This window comes from Anabrus simplex, chromosome 1 (genome assembly GCF_040414725.1).
Source record: "Anabrus simplex isolate iqAnaSimp1 chromosome 1, ASM4041472v1, whole genome shotgun sequence".
Lineage (NCBI taxonomy): Eukaryota > Metazoa > Arthropoda > Insecta > Orthoptera > Tettigoniidae > Anabrus > Anabrus simplex.
In genome coordinates this window covers 1301030733-1301058206 of record NC_090265.1, presented here as the reverse complement: position 1 = coordinate 1301058206, position 27474 = coordinate 1301030733, and the positions used below count along the sequence as shown (strand labels likewise).

At 39.4% G+C, this 27474-nt stretch overlaps 1 protein-coding gene across 3 annotated transcripts in view; it reads left to right on the top strand.

The window, feature by feature from the left end:
* Positions 1-27474, top strand: part of c12.2 (von Willebrand factor A domain-containing protein c12.2) — a 753464-nt gene that overhangs the window by 391769 nt on the left and 334221 nt on the right. For all 3 annotated transcript variants that reach the window (XM_067137710.2, XM_067137711.2, XM_067137712.2), the window contains exon 7: positions 24833-24991. In XM_067137710.2, the coding sequence (XP_066993811.2) occupies positions 24833-24991 (159 nt within the window). The remainder of the gene's footprint in view (positions 1-24832; positions 24992-27474) is intronic.

The following is a 27474-nucleotide window of genomic DNA, read 5'->3' as shown; positions in this document are numbered from 1 at the left end:
ATCAACTTAGATCACCACCTAGATGAGTAGCGTAATCATCTAGACTCGTCATACCAAGTCATCACGAAAGGAAGGTATCGAACAATTTTTTGGCATCGAGTACGAAACGTGCTATTTGCTGGCCAGTTGCAAGAAAGCTAGCAGGGCCTATATACTGGCAGAGCTATTTCGACATCTCGTTTGAGGAATTCGCCTACTCGCAAATCCCGAACACCAACGCTGTTGGACGACCCATCAAACAAATCGACGTCACCAAATTTAATATAACTACTACTACTAATAATAATAATACAGAGAGAGTTGGCCGTGCGGTTAGGGGCGCGCAGCTGTGAGCTTGTATTCGGGAGATAGTGAGTTTGAACCCCACTGTCGGCAGCCCTGTAGTGGTTTGCAGTGGTTTCTCATTTTCACAGCAGGCCAATGCTGAGGCTGTACCTTGATTAAGGCCACGGCCGCTTCCTTCCAACTCCTAGCCCTTTCTTGTCCCATCGTCGCCACAAGATCTATCTGTGTCGGTGTGACGTAAAGCCTATTGTAAAATAATAATAATAAAAAATCGAGGGCAAGTCAATAAGTATCTGCACTCAATTTTTATAATTTACCAAAAAAAGAGTACACACGTTTTATTGATATCATTTTTCAATGCACATGGTCCACCATTTCACAAGCTTTCTGATACCCTCTGCAAAAAAAAAAAAAAAAAAGTTTTTGGTTGCGCAGCAAGCCACGTATGCATCGCTTCCTTCACCTGTTGATCGGAGGTGAATCGACGGGCTCTTAGAACATTTTTAAGTGGACCAAACACATCGTAATCTGACGGGGCGAGATTGGGACTATACGCAGGATGGTACAACATCTCGAAATGCAGTACCTGAAGAGTTTGAGCGGTGTGGGCCGTGGTATGTGGACGCGCACTGTCATGCAACGAAAGAACTCCTTCCGACAATCGACCTCTGCCTTTGTTGCGAATTGCAGGTTTCAGCTTGTTTACCAGCATATCACCGTAACCTTTATTGTTCCCCCCTTTTGCTGGTAATGCACCAGCATTGGCCCTTGAGAGTCCGAAAATACGGTGAGCATCACTTTTCCTGCAGAAGGTTGACTCTTGAATTTATTTTTGACTGAAGATCCGGGATGTTTGCATTCCATGCACTGACGTTCGCTCTCTGGTTCGAAGTGGTGAACCCATGTTTCATCTCCAGTGATGATCCGTTTCAGAAACGTTTCACCTCCGTTAGCATGACGGACCTGTAGGTGCTGACAGATTCTCACACGGTTATGCTTCTCCTCTTCATTAGGTTGTTTTGGAACCCATCTAGAACAGACTTTATGAAAGTTAAGCCATTTATACATGATTTCATATGCAGAACCATGGCTAAAGTGCATATGGTTTGCCACGTCATCTACAGTCACTCGTCAGTTATTCTGGATCATATCACGCACTTGTTCAATATTGGCATAAGTTACGACTGCAGACGGACGCCCGGATCCTTCCTCATCCTCCACGCTCGTGTGACCTCCTTTTGAACTGTTCAATCTACTGGTAAACACTTCGCTGTGCCAAAACATTGTCCCCGTTTTGTGCTGAAAGGCTTGTATGCATTTCCGCCCCTGGTACACTCTCAGACCAAAAAAAAAAAAAAAGGATTACGGAACGCTGTTGTTCCTTGGTGCAAACAGAGAGTGGCACGGCCATTTTTACGTCGCAACAGCGCAAGCTGTACTGTTCTGGTAACGCTGAAACCTGTCACAGATGTGGACAACGGTGCCATCTAGCAGCTGGTGAACACACAACGCCATAGAACCAACCTAAAGACAGTTGGAGCAAAATTGCAGATACTTATTGACTTGCCTACATATTAATAATAATACTTTAATTTTAATTTCGTGTGGCTATTTCTAGCCGAGTGCAGCCTTTGTAAGGCAGACCCTCCGATGAGGGTGGGCGGCATCTGCCATGTGTAGGCAACTGCGTGTTATTGTGGTGGAGGATAGTGTTATGTGAGTGTGTGTGATTTGCAGGGATGTTGGGGACAGCACAAACACCCAGCCCCCTAGCCATTGGAATTAACCAATGAAGGTTAAAATCCCCGACCCGGCCGAGAATCGAACCTGGGACCCTCTGGACCGAAGGCCAATACGCTGACCATTCAGCCGACGAGTCAGAAATAATAATAATAACATACATACAGTACATACATACATACATACATACATACATACATATATACATTATCATTATAGACTGTTATGCCTTTCAGCGTTCAGTCTGCAAGACTCTGAGAATTTACTGAACGTCGCCACAATCCTCGATTTGCAACTAGTGTTGTGGCCTCATGTAGTTCTATACCTCTTATCTTTAAATCGTTAGAAACCGAGTCTAAACATCGTCGTCTTGGTCTCCCTCTACTTCTCTTACCCTCCATAACAGAGTCCATTATTCTCCTAGGTAACCTATCCTCCTCCATTCGCCTCACATGACCCCACCACCGAAGCCGGTTTATGCGTACAGCTTCATCCATCGAGTTCATTCCTAAATTAGCCTTTATCTCCTCATTCCGAGTACCCTCCTACCATTATTCCCACCTGTTTGTACCAGCAATCATTCCTGCTACTTTCATGTCTGTTACTTCTAACTTATGAATAAGATATCCTGAGTCCACCCAGCTTTCGCTCCCGGAAAGCAAAGTTGGTCTGAAAACAGACCGATGTAAAGATAGTTTCGTCTGGGAGCTGACTTCCTTCTTACAGAATACTGCTGATCGCAACTGCGAGCTCACTGCATTAGCTTTACTACACCTTGATTCAATCTCACTTACTATATTACCATCCTGGGAGAACACCCAACCTAAATGCTTCAAATTATCGACCTGTTCTAGCTTTGTATCACCAATCTGACATTCAATTCTGTTGAATTTCTTACCTACTAACATCAATTTAGTCTTCGAGAGGCTAATTTTTATACTATACTCATTCCACCTATTTTCAAGTTCCAAGATATTAGACTGCAGGCTTTCGGCACAGTCTGCCATTAAGACCAAGTCGTCAGCATAGGCCAAACTGCTTACTACATTTCCACCTAACTGAATCGCTCCCTGCCATTTTATACCTTTCAGCAGATGATCCATGTAAACTACGAACAGCAAAGGTGAAAGATTACAGCCTTGTCTAACTCCTGTAAATACCCTGAACCAAGAACTCATTCTACCATCAATTCTCACTGAAGCCCAATTGTCATCATAAATGCCTTTGATTGATTTTAATAATCTACCTTTAATTCCATAGTCCCCCAGTATGGCGAACATCTTTTCCCTCGGTATCCTGTCATATGCTTTCTCTAGATCTACGAAACATAAACACAACTGCCTATTCCTCTCGTGGCATTTTTCAATTACCTGGCGCATACTGAAAATCTGATCCTGACAGCCTCTCTGTGGTCTGAAACTACACTGGTTTTCATCCAACTTCCTTTGAACGACTGATCGCACCCTCCCTTCCAAGATGCTCGTGAATACTTTGCCTGGTAGATACCTCGATAGTTGTTGCAATCCTTCCTGTTCCCTTGCTTATAGATAGGTGCAATCACTGCTTTTGTCCAATCTGAAGGTACCTTACCAACACTCCACGCTAATTTTACTACTGTATGATGCCATTTCATCCCTGCCTTCCCACTATACTTCACCATTTCAGGTCTAATTTCATCTATTCCTGCTGCCTTATGACAATGGAGTTTATTTACTATCCTTTCCACTTCCTCAAGCATAATTTCACCAACATCATTTTCCTCCTCCCCATGAGCTTGGCTGTTTGCAACACCACCATGATGATTTCCTTTTACATTGAGAAGATGTTCAAAATATTCCCTCCACCTCCCCAGTGATTCCCTGGGATCTATTATGAGTTCACCTGAATTACTCAAAACACTGTTCATTTCCTTTTTCGCTCCCTTCCTAAGATTCTTTATTACTGTCCAGAAAGGTTTCCCTGCTGCTTGACCTAGCCTTTCCAGGTTATTACCAAAATCTTCCCATGACTTCTTTTTGGATTCAACAACTATTTGTTTCGCTCTGTTTCTTTCATCTACGTACAAATCCCTGTCTGCCTCGGCCCTTGTTTGGAGCCATTTCTTATAAGCCTTCTTTTTACGTTTACAGGCTGCTCTCACTTCATCATTCCACCAAGATGTTCGCCTTTTCCCATCTTTACACACAGTTGTTCCTAGGCATTCCCTTGCTGTTTCTACTACAGCATCCCTGTATGCCACCCATTCACTTTCTATATCCTGAACCTGCTTACTGTCTACTGATCGAAACTTCTCACTAATCATATCCATGTACTTCTGTCTAATTTCCTCGTCCTGGAGATTTTCTACCCTTATTCGTTTGCATACAGATTTCACTTTCTCTACCCTAGGCCTAGAGATACTTAGTTCACTACAGATCAGATAGTGGTCTGTATCATCGAAAAATCTGCGAAACACTTGTACATTCCTAACAGATTTCCTGAATCAAAGTCTGTTAAGATATAGTCTATTATGGATCTGGTACCCCTAGCCTCCCATGTGTAGCGGTGAATAGCCTTATGCTTGAAGAATGTGTTCGTAACAGCTAAACCCATACTAGCACAGAAGTCCAGCAAACGCTTCCCATTCCCATTAGCTTCCATATCTTTCCCACATTTACCATTCGTATCCTTCAGTTCTCTTCTCAACTCTTGCATTGAAATTGCCCATTAACACTCTTCTATCCTTGCTGTTGACCCTGACCACGGTGTCACTCAATGCTTCATAAAACTTGTCAACTTCATCCTCATCTGCACCCTCACATGGTGAATACACGGACACAATTCTTGTCCTAATTCCTCCCACTGACAAATCTACCCACATCATTCGCTCGTTTACGTGCCTAGCAGAAACTATGTTGCGTACAATGGTATTCCTGATAAAGAGCCCTACCCCAGACTCTGCCCTTCCCTTTCTAACACCCGTCAAGTACACCTTATAATCTCCTATCTCTTCTTCATTATCTCCCCGTACCCGAATATCACTTACTCCTAGCACATCCAAATGCATCCTCTTTGTTGACTCAGCCAGTTCTACTTTCTTTCTTCCATAAGCCCCATTAATATTGATAGCTCCCCATCGAATTCCATTTCGTTCGCCAAGTTGTTTCCAAGGAGACCCTCGCCTGTCAAATGGGAGTGGGACTCCGATACTCCCATAGGTCCGAGGCTTGCTTAAAGTGTTCTGAGCTCGGTAAATTCATGAAGCAGGATGCTGCCCTACTTGCACATAGTCCAAGTGAGGATCTCTCCTCTAACGGGTTATGGACCACCGGTGAATTGTATAGTCCTAGCCGCCTGAGCACAAGGAGGGCCACGACTCAGAATATGTCCGAGATGCCCACTCCCATTCCATAGCAACTGGTCTCCCGACTCTCAGGACCACTTACTAGGCCACTCAGCTGTTGCCCATGGTTCACGAACTAGGACGTGACTACAGTAACCCACAAACATAATAATAATAATAATAATAATAATAATAATAATAATAATAATAATAATAATAAATATGGCCTCGGCTACTGTGTGCACGCTTTTTGATTTGACGCAATCTGGCTGCATGCTCGTCAATTTTAATGTTCCGTTCTATTCTAGGCCTACTGGGTGGCTGAATAAACCGAATTACTCTGGTATGCCTGTGGCCGAGTTTCAGTGAATTTTGTCGGCTAAAATATCAAATGTATCACCAGAGATATTTTACATGCTGACGTCGCACGGCATGGAGTGTCGAATGGACATTTTCCCGCCATTATTAACAAAGAAAAGGAAAAAAGGGGCCTCTGGTGTAATGTTCTCAAGGATGAGATACTGCAGTTGGTTATTACTTTTCAAACAAATTGCTAACGAAAGCACTAACGCCGATCGGCTAGCAACAGGGCATACCGTATCTGAAACGCTATCAATGACGAGATACTGAAGGTTGGTTAACTTGCTCGTCAGCCAAATTGATAATGAAAGTCGAACGCCGTCCAGCTAGCAACAGTGAAGATGTTCTCAAAGATGAAATACTGCAGTTAGTTAACTTTGCTCTACAACCAGATGTTTAATAAAAGGCGAACGCCTACTGGCTAGCGACAACTAAGATTTTTCAAAGCTAACATACTGCACTTGGTTAATATTGCTCTTCAACCAAATTGTTAATGAAAGGCAAAGTATGGTTTCCTTCTTAACAAAGTGTTTAATGCAACTTTAAAGATATAACTATCAATATGTTTATATTGGGCATATGCAAGGCCATTTTGTGTCTACGTCAGTTAACTGCTTTGAGCCGCCGGCAATTTTTCAGAAATTAATTGTAACACTATCATTGATTTTATATTAGTTATTGTTACCATTACCACAACGATAGTTCATCGGTTTCCCGCACATTGCGTTTCCCAATTTAAGTTCACAAGAGATGTTGAAAGTGACCACCATTTCCTTGCAGGCAGAAATTTACACGCTTACACATGTTTTGCAACACTTTTCTAAAATTACTGGTGTTATTTCTTCAATATATTTAGAAATTGCTTCTTTGAGTTGATGTAAGGTTTTCGGATTATCTCTGTATACCCTTTCATTTAAATACCCCACAAAAGTCTAGAGAGGTTGAATCTGGCGAACGACGAGGCCACACATTTCTTGACTTACTCGGTCACCGAAAAATCTTGCAACATCACCAAGGTCGCGTTAGCAGTATGACTAGTGGCACCATCCTGCTGGAACCAGCAATAGCGCTTATCAAGACAATCTACAATAGTATCTGTAGTTGGCCTTGCGCTTCTCCTCTTCCAACGAAGCCACGAATTGTTGCACAATGTACCTATATATGGCACCGTTGTGTCAGAAAACAGAGGTCTAACGATCCTTTTGTTGCGCGATATTGCGCACACACGTCTTTTTTTTTTTTTTTTCAGAATGAAGCGGTACTTCATGCGGGTTTTCGGTTGCTCAGATTCTGGTGTTCTGGGAGTTAATGTAGCCATTAAGGTTGTTGAACGGTGCTTCATCTGCGAAAAAAATAGTATTGCTTGGAATGGCTCCTTTTCGCCTGAGGGTACGGAACCACTGACAGTACGGTACGGTAACGGCGACGTTTCCCTAAATCAGGTGGCTTCAGCTTCCTGGACGGCCTTGACTCGATACGAGCGTTGCTTTGTCACTTGCGGCACTTTATGTGTGGACCCAGTTGATGCCCCAAGTTCTTGTGACAAGCGTCTTACAGATTTCTGCGGAGATCTCTCAGTGTGCGAAGAAAAGTGTCAGTAAATAATTTCACCCACATCGTCTCTATCGTCCACGGCGCCCGTGTCATGAAACTTTCGTACAAGATCATACAGGGAAGATTTACGTTGTAAGGGTTAATCAGGAAATCGATGTCTCTATTTTTCCTCAGATCCTGTCATCGTCGCCATAAGACCTATCTGTGTCGGTGCGACGTAAAGCCCCTAGCATCCTATCCTAACATCCTATCATATCATATCTTTTGCATTCAAAATAATCACCCAATAAAGCGACCCATTGTGCGCGCGCGTAAAATGAATTGCTGCCCGCTTGACCTTGTACACTTCACTCTACGCAAGGCAACAGCTGCAATGTTCTGACAACACTACAACGGATTCTAAAATGTCTGATAACATCTCATAACCAAGCTTGCCAACATATTCCATCAGATACATGAGCTACGATTTTTCAAATTCATATTCTGGTGACTTTACGAACGCCCTGTAGTCCCTAGTAAATGTGAGGGCTGTGGCAAGTATTTCTTCTGTAGTTTTTTTTTTTTTTTCGTGAATAGAATTCCGGGTGGAAAGAAAAATGCGTAACGTCTGGGCGTAGATTTTGGCCAATCCTGAGGATGAAGGGGAAGTACGCCAGGCATCGTCACAGGTGTTCATCTTCCAGGGGGTGTAATGGTACACACTTAGAGGTCACTCCCAACACAGTTTTCTCGGGAACTGGTTAAGATGCGTTTGTGATAAAACATTCTGGCTATACTGGCTTCGCCCAATCAAGGAAAGCAATTAACTGTAATTTAATTGTGAAGAAATGTGCACGATGTACTCCCGCCCCAATACCTATGGCATTTAAGTGTTTGATCAGCGTTAACAATAACTCCAAAGAAACGGTTTTCCAAACACTCTTACATCTCTAATGTCCATAGATATTTAATGCCAGGTTATTTTTACTTTGGTTGTTGAGGATAAAATATTATTATTATTATTATTATTATTATTATTATTATTATTATTATTATTATTATTATTGTTGTTGTTGTTGTTGTTCCGAAGTACTGTATCTGTGGAACAGCAGAGGTGAAAGAAGGTGCCGGGGTGAATGGGTCTAACTACCAAATCAAAGTTAATATAAAACTTTAACAAGGTTATATCTTCTAAGTTTTAACAAACAAGAATAACAAAACTTTAACAACAATAACACTGGTATGACGATTTAGAACCAAGACTTATAAGGATCCGAGCTTTCAACCTTTAAACATTCTTGGGGTAGCAAGCCCTAATTTTACAATTCTGAGCTCCTAGTTCAACTTTAACCAAGCAACAATTTGTTCAAAAGGGCAGAAACCCCCTAATACATGGAGCACTTGCTCACAATTAGAATATCAAGCCTCTCTGAGGCACTTTTACAACACATGTAAAGAGCTGACACGCTCTCAGTTTTCCACGCCTATTCAGGGCAACACCAAAAATGTATTATACATTCTGCCCTTCCATGGCCTAGCTTACAAATAGAAACAGGGGTGTCTCGTACCCAACCTACAGGGCCTTCGAGTAAAAGGACTAACCGTTAAATAAATGACCCAAACAAAAGGAAGGAGGCGGATACTTGCACTCCTCTATGTAGCTTCTTAAAACCTAAAAGGCACTAGGCCGATGAAACAGGGGCTATTCCCAAACTATGGAGGTGACTCGTATAAGAATTATTTAAGACATAAAGGAAGAGAAGAAAATCAGTTACCAAAACGTAGTCACCTCAAACCAAAATGAAGGGGAGCTCGAGAGGGTAAAGCGCGCTCCATCCCCGATTTACAATTAGAGATATTTACATAAGCCGGCAGAAATTCACTTTACAGAAAGGTAGGTTACATGGCAAAAGTTTCGGACCTTTCCCGCTGGTTAAACTGCTGAGCTAGCAAGAAAAAAAAAGTATGTTAAAGCATTACCTTACTGAAGACCTGCTGCCTAATGAAAGAGGCGCCTCCCGCCCCCTGCTTTACAACCACACACTTAGTTAGACGTAGATTAATTGGCCGAGAGACGAGAAAATCAACAGTTTATAAACCCTCGGGGAAAGTTCGAGACCTTTCATGAATAATTAAGACACACCCCCAGGTTTTTATTGGCTACATTAAACCGTTACACACACACAAAATCGAAGAAGAAATACGGGATTGGCTGAAAATTAGTTACAGAAATTATTGATTGGCTAACTTCAAAACTGGCGGAAGAAAAAGCTAAATATTGCCAACCCACAAAAGAATGAACGGAATTTAGTAAAGAAAAAACTTATGAGTACAAAATTTCTTCAAAAAAAGATCCTTCACTTCGCACCAGGGTGCATTATCATAGTTTTTCGGCAGTGACATCTATGAGAGAATGTCCAAACTTCTTGATAAATAGTAAACAAAAACAAGTCGAAATTCACACAGTGACATCTTCAGAGGAAAGGTTTAAGTAGGTCCCGTTTAAGTTCAGTGTTTCTCCAGTAGAGGAGTTCCAATTGGCGCAAGATTTAAACGTGCGGCGTAGAGGTGTACCTCCTGGTACAATTATTATTATTATTATTATTATTATTATTATTATTATTATTATTATTATTATTATTATTATTGTATCTCTAAATTTCTTTAATCATATTAGGCTTTAATATTTCTTACTTAGTCACCCCGGTGTAGAATAGGTTTAGCCCCTGTATCATTGGGCCATAAGCCCACTTAGGGTTCATCTAGAGTGTGAGGGTTTGTTGCATAAACCTTATTTTTCAGTTTTCCCCATAAATAAAAATCACAAACACACAATGGTTTACTACTTACTCTGTAGTCGAACATTTTCTCAATTAAACTTAATGACCGTATGCTCGGTTGCCGAGTCTTGCTGGAAATATCCAAATTGACATTCATTGTGCGTCAATTATTAAAAAATGGTTCGAGAATGTCATCCCTATTTCTCTGCCCAGGCCCTGTTCTGCACTTACTGCCGCCAACACTCCTATTTTCATACTCTAGATGAACTCAAAATATCACGATAGAAATTGAGGCTATTTCGATAGATGAACTAATGCGTAGGAATGAAAATTTCCTTACATGAAGCCAGAAATGTGTAGATGTAGTTGGCGGACATTTTCAATATCTTCTGTGATAAGGTGAGAAATTATTTTACTTCGATTATGCGTTATTGTGCTTGTTGTTTACATGCGATTCATACGGGCGCTCTCCCAGCTCCGAGCTCAGCGAGTTGCCATGTGCTCGCCTGACCTTCAGCTCGCCCATCTACCCGATGTGCTGCGCCGACCCTGTATAAGGAGGGCAAATGTTTCGCCTCCTAGCCTGTTGTTTATGGCCAGTCATGTTCAATCATTTCTTTTTACATTAAGGCCATTGAATATGGACAATCATGCCCCTGTTTATTCGGTAATTGTTCTCGTGTTCCCTTTAGGAACAGTGAGTTATAAACTGTCAATTGCTATGCTCTTGATAATAGAGAAAACTAACTCTTGAGATATTGAAATTGTATCATCTAAGGTTTCATTCGTATAATCACTATAGGAGTCTCTCATGCAATCATCAGGAGTTTCAAATCTGTTCCTAAAATATCCTTCAACAACAACTGTTGACGTAAAGCAAATGTACCATGATGGAAACCTTCCGAATCCAAGTGGGTGGCATTAGTGGTTTAACATGCTGAATTATGTTTATTTATAGGCTGATTCGTGTACTTTGTGGCGTATTGAGGTGTATAGTGCCCCATTTGATGTTATCTTTCACACCTGTGCTCCCATTATAGAAAAATTTCACTAAATAAGTGTGCTGAATTTTTGCCAAGACGACAGCCATTTTAATTTATATTGTTCGGCGTTGATTTATATGCCCAGTAGCTTTATATAAGTGTATACAGAGAAGCTAAAGATAAACCAACGACATCTAGGCGGTAATTCCAACATATTACTAAGGTAGCCGCTTGTTATCATATAAGTGTTCTGTGTCCATTAATCATTCAACGTCTGAATTAGGCTATGTTCTCAATATTTTTGTTTCTCTCTTCTTGCCATCTTTAACTCTCTTTAAATATCCCACTATAATACCTTCAATTCATGGTTTGCATTTACAAGACGAAATAATTTACACATCCCTACTTTCTGATATATTCTACAGTTTCATAGTAATAATGTCTATGGGCCTAATAAATTATCATCATTGACAAATATAATCTGTAACTATATTATCGAGGTTATACATCCTGTACTATGGCTGCAAATGACACCAATAAGAGTACCACTGATAACAAAACACAATGTCAATTTTGCGGGCAAATGTATAAAGGCCTTAAGATACATATAAGTAAATCACATCCAGAGCAATACAGAGCCTGCTTGTTGAATCCATCTACGACTACACCTAGCCAGTCTAAAATTCCACCTTCAGATCCTATTCCTATTTCTAGTAAAAATGGTCAGTCAACGAAGTTGGAAATAACCTCTGATCAAAGAGAGGAAAAAAATAAACCTTACCACGACGAACTGAGTAAATGGCTAGGTATTTTTCAGCATGAATTAAGTGATGCTGAATTCAATGAACAAGTTACTAATTTTGTAAACTTCCTTGCCACAGCTACAGACCTACTGCCAGGTCCAAAGAGTCCAGTTACTAGATATATTGAAGCTCGTAAACGTGGCACTTACAAAAATAACAACCGACAGTATAAAACCACCAGTAACCCATAGAGATCCTCTAAGAATGATCGTGAACGTCGGAAGGCTAAATTCGAGTATGAACTGACTCAATATGAATATTTTTACCAAAGGAGGAAAGCAATTAGAAAAATTTTAAGTGGCAAAAGGACTAATAATTTGAAACTAGAGAAAGATGTTGTTGAAGGGTATTTTAGGAACAGATTTGAAACTCTTAATGATTGCATGAGAGACTCCTATATTGATTATACGAATGAAACCTTAGATGATACAATTTCAATATCTCAAGAGTTAGTTTTCTCTATTATCAAGAGCTTAGCAATTGACACTAGCCCAGGTCCGGATAAGGTTTTATTGAAATCTGTTTATGATCCACTTGCTGCTAATATTTTAGCCCATATCATCAGAAGAATATTTGAAAGTGGGTTCATTCCTGAGGTTCTTAAGGCAGCGAGGACTGTTCTTATACATAAAGGCGGTGAAGAGAATGATCTGTCCAAATGGAGACCGATTAGTATTTGCTCCATTATTCGGCGCATATTAAGTAAGATCCTCGATAAAATTGTAAGGGAATACATCCCTTTGAACCAGTTCCAAAGAGGTTTTGTCATGACCCCTGGCTCTTTCATTAACGTGAATATTGTTGATGGCATTTTACGAACAGCTGTAATGAAAAAGATTTCAGGCTGCGTAGTATTCCTCGACATCAGCAAAGCGTTCGATAGTATTGAACACAGACACTTAAAGGCGACAATAGAGAACTCTATACTACCCAGATCCATTAAGAAGTTACTAGTCAACCTTCTCACAGAAAACACAACACAAGTTCAAACGGCTCGTGGTCATACAGATGATAAAAGATAAGAGTGATGCAAGGTGATCCCTTTCTTATTTAACTGGGGTATAAACCACATCCTTGATGAACTCACAGACATCAAAGTATCAGAAATGTATGGTTTTCAATTGAGTCCTAACACTGTACCTCTAACATCCCTATGCTTTGCCGACGATCTGGTGATCATAGCTAAAGACCAAGCAGCAGCTTCAATCCTAGTCACTTCTGTCATAAATCTGCTTCAAGAAATAGGTTTGCATATAAATGCAGACAAATCAAATGCCATTATTATAGAAAATGGTAAACTTCATTCTGATGATATCGTGACGGTCTCTGGAAACATTAGAAGTATAAATGATAGTGAAGAAATAAAATATTTAGGGGCAACTTTCAGACAGACTAGTCTTCAATGAACATCAGGTACTTGAAAAATTGAAAGCTAACTTAGATCAGATTACCAGGACTCACTTACTCCAACCGCATCAAAAATTGACTGTAATAAAACAGTTTATTGGCCCTACACTGATATACCCCTTCCAGACTGTTTCGGTTGAGAAAATTCCCAAATCAAGTCTGTTAAAAGCCGACAACATGATCAGAAGCGCACTTAAAGAAATTCTACAACTTCCGAGTGACACAACGACAAGTATGATCTATTCGAGCCACAAACATAAAGGGTTAGCACTAATGCGCGCTACTTGGGAAGCGTACCTTCAACAGCTGAACATCAATCTTAAGCTAGAAGCTGTGAATGATTCGCACGTAAATGCTGTTCGAAATTTCACAGCAATAAAAACTCGCTGCCTATTTGAACTTCAACTCAATGAAGAGACATCAACGAAATCTGTTAGACAACTGCGCGATATACTTAGAACACGCGAATTTGAAGCTTGGTGTGCATATCCACAAAAAGGAAGAGGTGTTGAGTTATTTGCTCAAGTTCCTGCTGCTAATTCTTGGGTTACCAGAAGAGATGGTTTAACTTGTTCGGAATGGAGGGAGATGTTGAAGATGACCGCGATGGTTGCACCAGTACGTACTCTGCCGGGACGTTCTACCAGCACAGGCCACTGCAGACACTGCAGTGAGTATGAAACCTTACCACATGTGCTGGGGAGTTGCCCTCAAGGAGAACTGCTTAGGATCAAACGCCATAACATCATCAGAAAGCTGATTGCTAATGCTCTTCGTCTCAAAAATCTAGAAGTGTACGAAGAAGTCCACTGCCTCGCCGAAGGAGGCAGCACTCGCAGGATTGATATTAGCGATTGACAGACGGAGGAACGAAGCAGAAATTATTGATCCTACGGTACGCTTTGAATCTTCAGCCTCTCAGACGACTGACGTAGACAATGAGAAAAAGGATATCTATAATCCAACCATCCCTTTCTTTCTTGAGTCATATAACCTTAAAAATATTACGGTGACTGGACTTTTCTTTGGCGCGAGGGGAACAATTCCCAAATCTTTCGTCACATGGCGACAAAAATATAAACTAGCGAGAAGCCTACAGGATGAGATAGTCGTCTCACTCATCAAATACTCCGTTTCGATTCTTCGTCACCATTTATATGGAGTTCATGCCATTTAACATGGTTAATTGTAACCTATCATTTTTTTAAACATTAATCTTTTTATCTTCCCTCAAAATTGTTATTGTGTATTATTCTGTGTCTTATGGCAAATCTAGGGTGTTCTGGATCAGACTAAATAAATAAAATAATAAATAATAAGCCCACATCGGGGCTGCTTGGTGTAAATACCTTAATTTACTGAGGACAACCGACAGGTTGTCAGATGTAACTTAAGTGCGTCATAAGAAACTGATGCTTCTGCGAGGCTGGACTATGGTACATTTTGGAGCGCAGATTCCTATCTCGTATAAATGATCGGAGCAAAACATATCGTGGTAAAATATTGTTCCTGTCAAGGGCAATAACGTCTTTTCTATGTAAATCAACCAAACTGTTAACCATTGTAAATTTTGTACCTGATTTTCGGACTTATAAGTCCTTATTATTGCTTGAGCTGACGAGGTCATTAATATTGTTGTTATTCATTCATATATTCTATTTATCAAATTTTAAATTAGGGAAAAAAGGAAAGAAATAAAATTTCAAAATTTGTGTGTTAAGTTCTATTCTAGTTAATTCCTGGTCCACCCATTCACCCTAGGCACTTCTTATCCCTCTGCAACGCACGGAAACCCCGGAACAATTGTTATAATTGTTAATAATACACCCTATGGGCAGGCCCCGATTTCAAGTAGTTGGCGCCCTGGGCAAACAATATTTAGCTGCCCGCCCCTCTGCTCGTTTTCCTGTTCCTCTAAAAAATAATTGTTTACAAATTAAATATTACAGTTTTCAAGATTATGAGTTTTAAAACAGCGCATTATGCAAATACAGTTCTCATAATTAAACTTATGAAGCCAAATAATGATAACAGCCAAATAAGAATGAGGCTGTTTTTTTTAATTTAAAAAGCCGTTGGTTCAGTTTGATAGTTTGTATGTAAGTAAATAATTTTAGAAATAAGACACATTGTCTTCATAAAATTTAAATATATAAATTATATTCAGGTTTTAAAGTTAGAATAGTTTAAAGTGTTTTAGGCCTATATAGTCTAATAAAATAATTGGAATAATTTGTGGAATGTAAAAGTAATTTGAGTGTAATGAATTTAAGACGTAATTCACGCAGTCCATAATTACTCGATCCGCCGGCCGCCGCCCCTCAAAAACTGGCGCTCTGGGCAAATGCCCAGTCCGCCCATTTGTAAATCGGGGCCTGCCTATGGGAAATAAAAGCAGCAGTTATTTAAAATTCAACAGCTTTATAATGGTAGAAAAAATGGTCATAATAAGAAGGAATATTTTTATACTATATGACAGTTGTACTTAGCACGTACCTGTAATGTTTTTTTCGGCAATGTAGAATAACACACAGCACCTCGACCTATTCGAATACTGATCATGATCAGGTTCGCAGGAATACGGATATCTCATGTAATTCAGTGTTTCCAAACTGCTGAAGCAATGCACACAGACGTTAAAATGCTTCAGTAGTCGGTGACTGTTAGAAGTTGGCAGTGCTTTTACTCTACCGTCTAACTAGAACACATAGTTTGATTTTAGATAAGATGATACCAGGAAGAAAGCACGGAGGTCCTTAAAACTCGCAGAAAATCGGGGCAACTTGAGAAGGCAACTAGAGGGCGAGACAGCTTTATTAGAAGTCAGAAATGAAAATCCTTTCCTATTAACAAAGTAATGAAGAAACATTGTTTTCGTTTTTCCCTTATTAGTTTCCTCCAATCATTTGAATGCGTAAAAAACTATTATTTTTGTGAAAAAACTAGTACACTGTTTAAGATTATACTCTACTTTTCATTTTATACAAATACAACTATGTTTCTTTAAGACATTTTACTAAGATGTTATAAGAAAGCCTCCGTGGCTCAAACGGCAGCGCGTCGGCCTCTCACCGCTGGATACCGTGGTTCCAATCCCGGTGACTCCATGTGAGATTTGTGCTGGACAAAGCGGAGGCGGGACAGGTTTTTCTCCGGGTACTCCGGTTTTCCCTGTCATCTTTCATTCCAGCAACACTCTCATTATCATTTCATAGCATTTATCACTCATTAATATAAATCACCTTGGGAGTGGCGACCCCATTGTAATAACAGCCTATATATGTTTCATTCATTACATCCCTGACCCGGTCAATGACTGGAAAACAGGTTGTAGGTTTTTATTTTTTCACTAAGATGTTATAAGAATATCTTATTTTTATTTATTACAACTTACTTATCATTATTCTTTTTTTCGATTGTGAATAATAATTTTCATTTGCATGTCTGTTAAATGTAAGCATTGTCTCTCTCTTTTATGTTTATATGTCATTTAACTTCTCTCCCATGTCCCATAATTATATTAAGGAAAATCATGGTATGATATTTCAGTAAAAGAGTATGTCTTTAAATTAAATATGAATTGCCTTACCAAGTTCTTTGCGAGGGTTACCTTCCTTCATCTAATTTCTTGTGTTCAAATTTTATATCTGTCCACATTTTACGGCAAAATATATCAGGTCTTCATTTGACAATGCTTGCAAAGTTATTAATATACAGTAGTTTGATAGGACCTATATTGACGAAAATAAGGGGTCATTCCCTCTTGCCGGACTGAGTGGCTCAGACGGTTGAGGCGCTGGTCCTCTGACCCCAACTTGGCAGGTTCGATCCTGGCTCAGTCCGGTGGTATTTGAAGGTGCTCAAATACGTCAGCCTCGTGTCGGTAGATTTACTGGCACGTAGAACAACTCCTGCGGGACTAAATTCCGGTACCTCGGCGTCTCCAAAAACCATAAACGTAGTTAGTGGGATGTAAAGCAAATAACATTATTATTATTATTATTATTATTATTATTATTATTATTATTATTATTATTATTATTATTATTATTATTATTATTATTATTCATTCCTTCTTACAATGGTTGGGCGCGATGGCCATTTGACAATAAGGTCATGGTCGAGACCGCTAACATTTCAGCCAGCTTTCGCACAAAAGAATGGCAAAGAAATAGGAGAATTTGACCTCAGTGAATTAACATGCGAGCCCGTATGGTTCCTCCCTTCATTCCCTTCTCTACTGCATATCCAAGGTCGAGACAGGGGAGCATGTGGTCAGACGGGGAAGCAAGTACCTTCTCCTCTGTGGATGTTTGGTTCATGTTAAATCTCCTGTCATTCGCTCTTTCCGTCTCCCCCATGCTCGTGTCCATGTGTTGATGCTTCCGCACGAATCTGACGAATAAAAGAGTGTGTGTAAGCTGTTACTGGATGGTATTTCTGGTCCGAGATTTAAATGAACACTAGTATACTATATATTCTCCTATATAATAAATCAAACACTACTTAGCAAGAATGTGACTGTCAGTATTAAGTAGGTATAAATTGTTCTCCCTCTCTGGTAAGAGGTCATCCAAGTTCTCAGTAAATTCTAGTGCTTGCCTTATTTTATTCTGTGCTTTTTTTCTACTACAGCCTCATTTGTCTCTTCTGTCTTCTTAGCCATTGTTCTCATTTGATTAACAAATTATGTCAATGGGAATTCAGATTTGGGTTCACAATTACTACATGATGACAGGGCAAGTTTTGTTGGGATATAAATAGACTGCAACATGTTTAAATTTAAAAAATCTATTGTTGAAGGGTGGTTGTCACAACTTAATGAGTGTAATATACCAAAGTGCTGTTGTAGTGGATCTTGATTAAATTTGGCTGTGAGCACATATCGGAATCTATTGTGTGTTTGATTCATCAGTCCATAGACTGGTTTGATGCAGCCACCCATGCCACCCTATCCTGTGCTAACCTTTTCATTTCTACGTAACTATTGCACCCTACATCTGCTCTAATCTGCTTGTCATATTCGTACCTTGGTCTACCCCTACCGTTCTTACCATCTACACTTCCTTCAAAAACCAACTGAACAAGTCCTAGGTGTCTTAAGATGTGTCCTATCATTCTATCTCTTCTTCTCGTCAAATTTACTTGTAAATTTAGCCAAATCGATCTTCTCTCACCAATTCGATTCAGTATCTCTTCATTCGTGATTCGATGTATCCATCTCACCTTCAGCATTCTTCTGTAACACCACATTTCAAAAGTTTCTATTCTCTTTCTTTCTGAGCTAGTTATCGTCCATATTTCACTTCCTTACAATGCCACGCTCCACACGAAAGTCTTCAAAAACATCTTTCTAAGTCCGATATCAATGCTTGAAGTGAGCAAATTTCTTTTCTTAAGAAAGCTCTTCCTTGATTGTGCTAGTCTGCATTTTATGTCCTCCTTACTCCTGCCATCGTTAGTTATTTTACTACCCAAGTAACAATATTCATCTACTTCCCTTAAGACTTCATTTCCTAATCTAATATTTCCTGCATCACCTGCCTTCATTCGACTGCACTCCATTACTTTTGTTTTGGACTTATTTATTTTCATCTTGTACTCCTTACCCAACACTTCATCCATACCATTCAACAACTTCTCAAGATCTTCTGCAGACGCAGATAAAATAACAATATCATTGGCAAATCTCAAGGTTTTGATTTCCTCCCTTTGGACTGTGATTCCCTTTCCAAATTTCTCTTTGATTTCCTTTACTGCCTTTTCTATGTAAACATTGAAAAGGAGAGGGGACAAACTGCAGCCTTGCCTCACTCCTTTCTGGATTGCTGCTTCTCTTTCAAAGCCCTCGATTCTTATCACTGCAGACTGATTTTTATACAGATTGTAGATAATTCTTCGTTCTCAGTATCTGATCCCTATCATCTTCAGAATCATAAATAGCTTGGTCCAATCAACATTATCGAATGCCTTTTCTAGATCTACGAATGCCATGTACGTGGGCTTGTCCTTCTTTATTCGATCCTCTACGATCAGACGTAAAGTCAGGATTGCTTCACGTGTTCCTACATTTCTTCTGAAGCCAAATTGATCTTCTCCCAACTCAGCTTCAACTTGTTTTTCCATTCTTCTGTAAATAATACGTTTTAAAATTTTGCAGGCGTGAGATACTAAACTAATGGTGCGGTAGTTTTCACACCTGTCAGCACCGGCTTTCTTGGGAATAGGTATTACAACATTCTTCAGAAAATCGGATGGGACTTCTCCTGTCTCATACATCTTGCACACTAAATGAAATAACCTTGCCATGCTGGTTTTTCCTAAGACAGCCAGTAATTCAGAGGGAATGTCATCAATTCCAGGTGCCTTGTTCCTATTTAGGTCACTCACAGCTCTGTCAAACTCTGACCTCAAAATTGGGTCTCCCATTTCATCAGCATTAACAGCCTCTTCATGTTCCAGAACCAAATTATCTACATCTTTATCTTCATACAACTGTTGGATATGCTCTTGCCATCTTTCTGCTTTGTCTTCTTTCCCTAGAAGTGGCTTTCCATCTGAGCTCTTAATATTCATACACTTAGATTTCCTTTCTCCAAAGATTTCCTTGATTTTCCTGTATGCAGCATCTACCTTTCCCAGGACCATACAGCCTTCGACATCCTTGCACTTCTCTTTCAGCCATTCTTCCTTAGCTACCTTGCACTTTCTATCCACTTGATTCTTTAATCGCCTGTATTCTTTTCTGCCCTCTTCATTTCTAGCATTCTTGTATTTTCGTCGTTCATCAATCAGGTCTAGTATCTCCTGAGTTATCCACTGATTCTTATTTGATCTTTTCTTCCTTCCTAACATCTCTTCAGCAGCCCTACTGACTTCATTTTTCATGACTCTCCACTCTTCCTCTATAGTGTTTCCTTCAGCCTTTTCATTTAGTCCTTTTGCAACATGTTCCTTGAAACAATCCCTCACACTCTTTTCTTTCAACTTGTCTAGATCCCATCTTTTTGCATTCTTTCCTTTCTTCAATTTCTTCAACTTCAGATGGCATTTCATGACCAACAAGTTGTGGTCAGAGTCCATGTCTGCTCCTGGGAAAGTTTTGCAATCCAATACCTGGTTTCTGAATCTCTGCCTAATCATAATGAAGTCTATTTTATACCTTCCAGTGTCTCCAGGTCTCGTCCACGTATACAGCCGTCGTTTGTGGTGTTTGAACCAAGTATTGGCAAGGACTAAATTATGATCAGTGCAGAATTCAACCAGCCGACTTCCTCTTTCGTTCCTTTGTCCCAATCCAAATTCTCCTACTGTACTACCTTCTCTTCCTTGGCCTACCACTGCATTCCAGTCTCCCATCAGAATTAGATTCTCGTCACCTTTTATATATTGTATTAAATCTTCTATCTCCTCATATATTCTTTCGATTTCTTCATCATCCGCTGAACTAGTAGGCATGTCGACCTGCACTATTGTGGTGGGCATTGGTTTGGTGTCTGTCTTGACGACAATAATTCTTTCACTATGCTGGTCGTAGTAGCTTACCCGCTGCCCTATTTTCTTTTTCATTATTAAACCAACTCCTGCATTTCCCCTGTTTGATTTTGTGTTGATAATTCGGTAGTCGCCTGACCAAAAATCTTGTTCTTCCTGCCAACGTACTTCACTTATACCAACTATATCTAACTTTAGCCTATCCATCTCCCTTTTCAGATTCTCTAACCTACCACAACGATTTAAATTTCTAACATTCCACGCTCCGACTCGCAGAATGTCAGTATCCATCTTCCTGATGATCGCCCCCTCTTGTGTAGTCCCAACCCGGAGATCCGAATGGGGGACTAGTTTACCTCCGGAATATTTTACCCGGGAGGAAGCCATCATCAGTACATCATTCGTACAGAGAGAGCTGCATGTCCTCGGCAGTTAGTTACGGCTGTAGTTTCCCGTTGCTTTCAGCCATGTAGCAGTATCAACATAGGTAAGCCATGTTGAGTATTATTACAAGGCCGTATCAGTCAATCATCTAGACTGCCGCCCTTGCAACTACCGAAAGGCTGCTACCCCCCTTTCGATGAACCATTCGTTAGTCTGGTCTTTCAACAGATACCCATCCGATATGGTTGCACCTGCGGCTCGGCTATCTGCATCATTGTGACATGCAAGCCTCCCCACCGCGGCAAGGTCACATGGTTCGCAGAGGAGGCAGAATCTATTATTCTACAAGTACTTGGACACTGTTTGGTGCTCTCAATTGTTACTCGTACGGATTCAAAAGTTCTTTCTGAAACAAAAATATTATTGTTCCCACTGATGTTATCTCTCCATTTTATAAAGATTTTATGTCCTATTGAATCTTTATATTTTTTTTGCTAGTTGCTTTTTGCGTCGCACCGACACAGATAGGTCTTATGGCGATGATGAATCTTTATTAAGAGTCCCTGCAGTGTAGAAGTATTTAATTCCCTAGTGAATGTTTCTATTGGTTCACCGTCTTCGTATTCCTCTGAGTTTATCTGTCTAAAAACCTTTATGCCATTTGCAACAGAATTACAGTACTAAATAACTGAAAAGCAAGTCTTACCTTCATGCGTTGATAAGAAGTGGGTCTTTAATTTGTGGCAAGGGCACCCATAGGATAGTTTGTAGGGGGGGGAACTAGACCTGGGGGTATGTAGTGCTTTTTTATATTTTGGAAGGTGAATGGTGACATGTATTCCACTGTGGAATACCATCCACGGTATCCCTTACCACTTCTACGGAATACCGACTTTTAAATTATTTTCTTGAAAGAAAAACACCTGACTATATTAGACTTTTTCCTTTCCCTGAGAGCTGGGGGGGAGGGGTCCCCTCGGCCCCGGGCATGGGCGCCCTTGGTTTGTGGCAAACTTTCAAACTTACAAATTTATGGCAGTTATCCATTTCTAAAACCTGTCAAAAGAATTTCAAGTCCTCAACTCCATTATTGTAATAGAGTTTCCTTTTGTCGTGGAAATTATTTCTGATGCACCAAATTATATGCACAGAATATAAAGTCCTAGAATCAAAAGGGTTAGAAATATAGTATATGACTTTCCATTCTTTTCCATTGATTCCTAAACATTTCCACACCTGTTTATTAGATTGACTTTCATCTGAGGTGAAACCAATAATCCTGGCACCAGTTTGCTCCCGTTGTACAGTAAGACCACCTGGATTAAAATTCATGACATAATATCGTCGGGCTTGGAATTTCGGCTTGCATACGCAGCAACTGGTTGAACCTAATTATGCAATAGGGGCACAAACATGAACACTAACGCATGATTTGAGAGTTTATTTTTTTCTTTGTTCTTGGGTGTGTTCTCCTGAATTTATGAATCCATCAAGTTTTAATAAGTTGGTATTGAACTGAACCTCTTCTCTTAGTTTTACTTTGTCAAATATGAGAATACCAATTTACTCATTCGGGACAAATATTTCAGGTTCCCTATGGGAATCAACATCTGTATCAAATATGAGAATACCCGTGGAATTGTTTTCACTCTTCTCATCATGGAAATAGTTCTCGATAGCATTAATGGCATGGGTATTCACCCCTTAAGGGCACTTAAGACCTTGAACTCATTTTCACAGATGAGTTTCCGAAGGAAGGGAAGCATGCCGTGCCTTAAACCGTGCCTGTAGCCCTTAGGTGATTTAATTTTATATAAGAAATTATCTAAAAGGAATTCATTGTCACATCTCATTCCTTTCTTATTCCTTAACTGACATTTTTGGAGCATGGTATCAATAATCATGTTTTGGTTTCTGCATGACATTGACTCATTGTTTTACTGTATTGACTTGAAATTTTTTAGTTGTTTTTCTAGCAACACAATCTTAGCATTATCTACTGTATTTTCAATTTATGATAGTCATTAACCCTTTCAGACCGAGTACGCACAATTGTGTGGGTTCGTATTTTAGTTATCCCTGACCGTATTTGATGTTTTTTCGGCGCTACACTGGACTGCAGTGATTGTGAAGGACACGTGGCGTGTATTTCAATTGATTTTAGTATGCGCTTGACCGCCAGGGCGAAGGAAGAAGAGTTTAAAAAGCACAGTTGATCGGCGAGATGGCAGGAAGCAGTAGTGCCGAAAGTAAGTATTTATTTACTGCGTTTATATTAATCTAGAAGCTTTACTGAATACCGAAATATATTCAATGAAGTGTGTACATTGGTTAGTGAACGTAAATTTTGAAGCTACACCATCGTACGTGATACGAGGTTTTGAATTTTGATACGCACAATTGTGTGGGTCCTGTTTTTCGGATGTTAGTTTTTATTTTGTAAAATAAACTATTAATATGTGTATTGAGGAGCATTTTAGGCAGTTCTTGACGTACAAACAAAAATTCACACCTCCAGTTTTCTTTCAGGTCTGAAAGGGTTAAATTACATTCCTGTCTCTTTAGTTATTTTTGCAAGTGAACTTATTTAGTTGTGTCTGTACCTATTTCATTTTTCTTAGCACTCAGAACAAGCATCAAAATTTAATTCACGGTGAGGCCTGTGTGATTCATTTCTTGAACTTTCCTCTCTCTTCAGAGGCTGTCTGTTACAAGGTGATTTTAATTTATTTAATTGTTTCGTGAAATGTTGTGGCAAATTGGGAAATATATGAGGGATAGCACCAGTTTTTCAGTTTTCATTTATCTCTGAGAATTTCTACCTGTTTGCATTGTACTACATATAAGTCTGATTTAACTATGAATTCATCAGAAAAATGTGAATCACACACCTCACTTATTAGAAAGATTTTTATCTTTTCCAGGAATCACCTTTCCCATTTTGAAAATTCTTCATCTTTAGGCAGTTCGAAGAAGTGTTTACAGAAGTTTTGTAGCCAGACTTTCGGCCTGGAACGAAGCAAGTAGGCATATTTTCCTGCTCAGTATGTTTGTTAATTTTATAAGCTCAGCACTATGTTTACACTAACTAACTGAATACCATCACCAAATCGCATACTCTTCACTTTCACTTAACAATAAAGCATGGCACTTAAGTTCTTGCCTTCATAAACACCACCACCAAACATAAACATACTACACTGGGCGAGTTGGCCATGCAGTTAGGAGCGCGCATCTTTGAGCTCTCATCCAGAAGATAGTGGGTTCGAACCCCACTGTCAGCAGCCCTGAAGATGGTTTTCCGTGGTTTCCCATTTTCACACCAGGCTAATGCTGGGACTGTACTTTAATTAAGGTCATGGCCGCTTCCTTCCCATTCCTAGGCCTTTCCTGTCCAATCATCGCCATAAGACATTCACCACAGTCCCTCCACTAGCCAACAGTAAGCAACAGAGCTCACACTCTCTCTTCTACTCACTATGCCATTGCATTTAGGAGACTGTACATTGATCATTCACCCAAGTTAAATTGATATCTGTCTGCTCTTACCTAAGCAGTAATGTAACATTTATTTGTAGTTTAACAAATTATTCAGGATTTTATTGAAGAATAATATTTAAAATATCAGAAAATTTAAGGAAATCTTAGGGCTCAAGTTGAAGTTTAGTTTTACCGTGTCGTCCAGCAATAGCCATTATTTTTACATATTATTTTACAGTGTCTTTTTGTCTTGTTTTTCAGGAGCAGCTGAATGAGTTGCGATCTCTGGCACCTGAACTTAACCCTGCTCAAGTGTCACAGCTACTCTCATGTTGTCATGCACTGTTGTCATCTGAATCTAGCTCCCTAGGACTGCCAGACTTTCCAGCTGACTCATTGCCAGCTGCTATCAAGTTACTGGTTAGTTTGCTACTTTGGATTTTTACAAGTTTTATGAATATAAAAGCAAAATATGTGTTGCATAATTCTGTCTTGATAAAATTCATAAAGTACCTTCCTCATTTTTAGGAACCAAAGAAAGTATAGAAGTATATATTATATATATTATATATATATATATATTATATATATATATATATATAGAGAGAGAGAGAGATATGCCCCTGTGGGGCTGCATTTTGATAGGGGTCTGATGATATTACAACTACATAATTTAGTTAAATTTCTATAAAAAGGGAAATGGAAAGAAAGTTGAACTTCTAATGTTAGATGAAAAATTATGTATTGGCTGTATTTCTGTGAAATTTACTGTATGCATTCAGTATTATTTTTCTTAGAAGTGACCAAGTTGGATTGTGAAAGGTAGAAAGCATCCTGTTTAAAAAATAAAATGTATTGTTTTTCTATAAATGGATGATTATCCTGTGGTTTGAATCATGGTTTTAGATATTCTGTGAATAACATAATATTTGACAGAGTTGTGGGTTATCCAGTTTGTTTATGAAGTTAACCTTCGGTTGCTATGGTGTGAAAATCAATCAGTTAATAAATCAGCCAGTCAGTCAGTCAGTCAGTCAGTCAGTCAGTTAGTCAAATCAGTTAGTCAATCATCAGTTTGCAAGTATTGATACTCACAAATATTACTTTCATTCAGTTAACATTTGTGAAATATTTGAGAAATTCATTTATCGTACTGTACTAACCTTGTTGTCAATCTATCATGCAAGAATGTAAAACTTACAGAGGCATAAAACTGACTTTTACAACCTGAAAATATTTGAAAAATTGTAGATGCAGGACTCAGGGAAGAAGTGACATTCACAAAGGTAGGATATGGTTTTATGCCAGGATGAAGTACAATTGACCCTATTTTTATTTTGAGGCAACTAATGGAAAAATTTGGGAAAATACTAAAGGATTTATGTCTGGTATTTGTTGACCTTGAGAAAGCTTATGAAAAGTGCAACTGTACAGAGGTGTGAAGGTGAACATCAGAAGTGGCTTGGGAGAAACAAAGAACTATGAAGTGAAAATGGGACTCCATCAGGGATCAGCACAAATACCTCTCTCATGGATATGGTGACGTAGCCTGTAAGGGAAGGGCCGTTATGGTGCATGCATGATGTATGCTGATGATATCGTGTTATGTGCGGAATATAGAGAATCACTGGAACATGAGAACTGTTCTAGAGGAAAGCAGACTAAAAATAAGCAGAAGTAAGACCACATATCTTTGTTTTCAGACTAGCGAGGGTAGAACTGACCTGAGGGGAATTGCTGATAACATCCAAGAGACAGATGGCTTCAAGTACCAGAGATCGATTGTTGAAGAGGAAATAAATTTAGAGGAAGAAGTAAATAGCCGTATTCAGGCTGGCTGAAGAAAGTGGAAAGAATGATAGAAGTGCCATGTAACTGAAGGATGCCTGTGAGATAAAGTAAGGTAAGATATTACAAGACGGTAGTGGACCAGCACTTACATATGTACCAGAAAGAATGCCTCCTAATAGAGCAAATGTTGATGTATGCAAGTTGCTAAAATTAAGATGCTGTGATGGATGTGTGGAGTGACCAGGATGGTCAGAATCAGGAATGCGCACATTTGAAGGACAGTGAAAGTTTGAGTTGTGTCAGAAAAAAATCCAAGAAGCCAAGCTCAGAGAGGTTCAAGAACTATGCAGGGAAGAGTGTTTTGAAGATGGAAATTGAAGGCAAAAGGAAGATGGTCTATGAAAAGATGGATGGAGCTAATCTGGGAAGACCTCAAGGAGAAAGATCTAGATGAAGAACTGGGAAAACACAAAAATTAATAGAAGAGTTTCGGTAAAAAAACAGTGAAAAATTCTAAATTCCCATGGAGGGAATTAGATATTTTTCACCAATAAAGCATGTCAGTGGGTAGGGTCTGACACATCCCACTCTGACGAGTCTAGTGTCAGACCTAAGACGAAACGCTGGTTAATAGAACAAATGCCTGAAAAGCCTTACATCTGGCATGTTTTTGACATGCTCTATTGGTGAAAAATATCTAATTCCCTCCATGGGAATTTAGAATTTTCCATTTGGAATTGCTAGGCGGGCAATAATTCCATTGTGGAGATTTATCTCCCGTATGCAGTTATCAGACTGTGCCTTTTATATAGGCTTCTAATAAGCTCACCTGCATACACCCAGCGTCAGTGGGTAGGGTCTGACACATCCCACTCTGACGAGTCTAGTGTCAGACCTAAGACGAAACGCTGGTTAATAGAGCAAATGCCTGAAAAGCCTTACATCTGACATGTTTTTAAAAAAACAGTGACCGTATGTAAAATGGTATAAGAAGAAGAAGTAGGAAGTAGTAGTATTAGTAGTAGTGATAATGAAAATTGGTTTCAGTTTATTACCTATCATACTGCTCTATGATCCCATGGAGGTTATCAGATTAGAACTCTCTAGATATA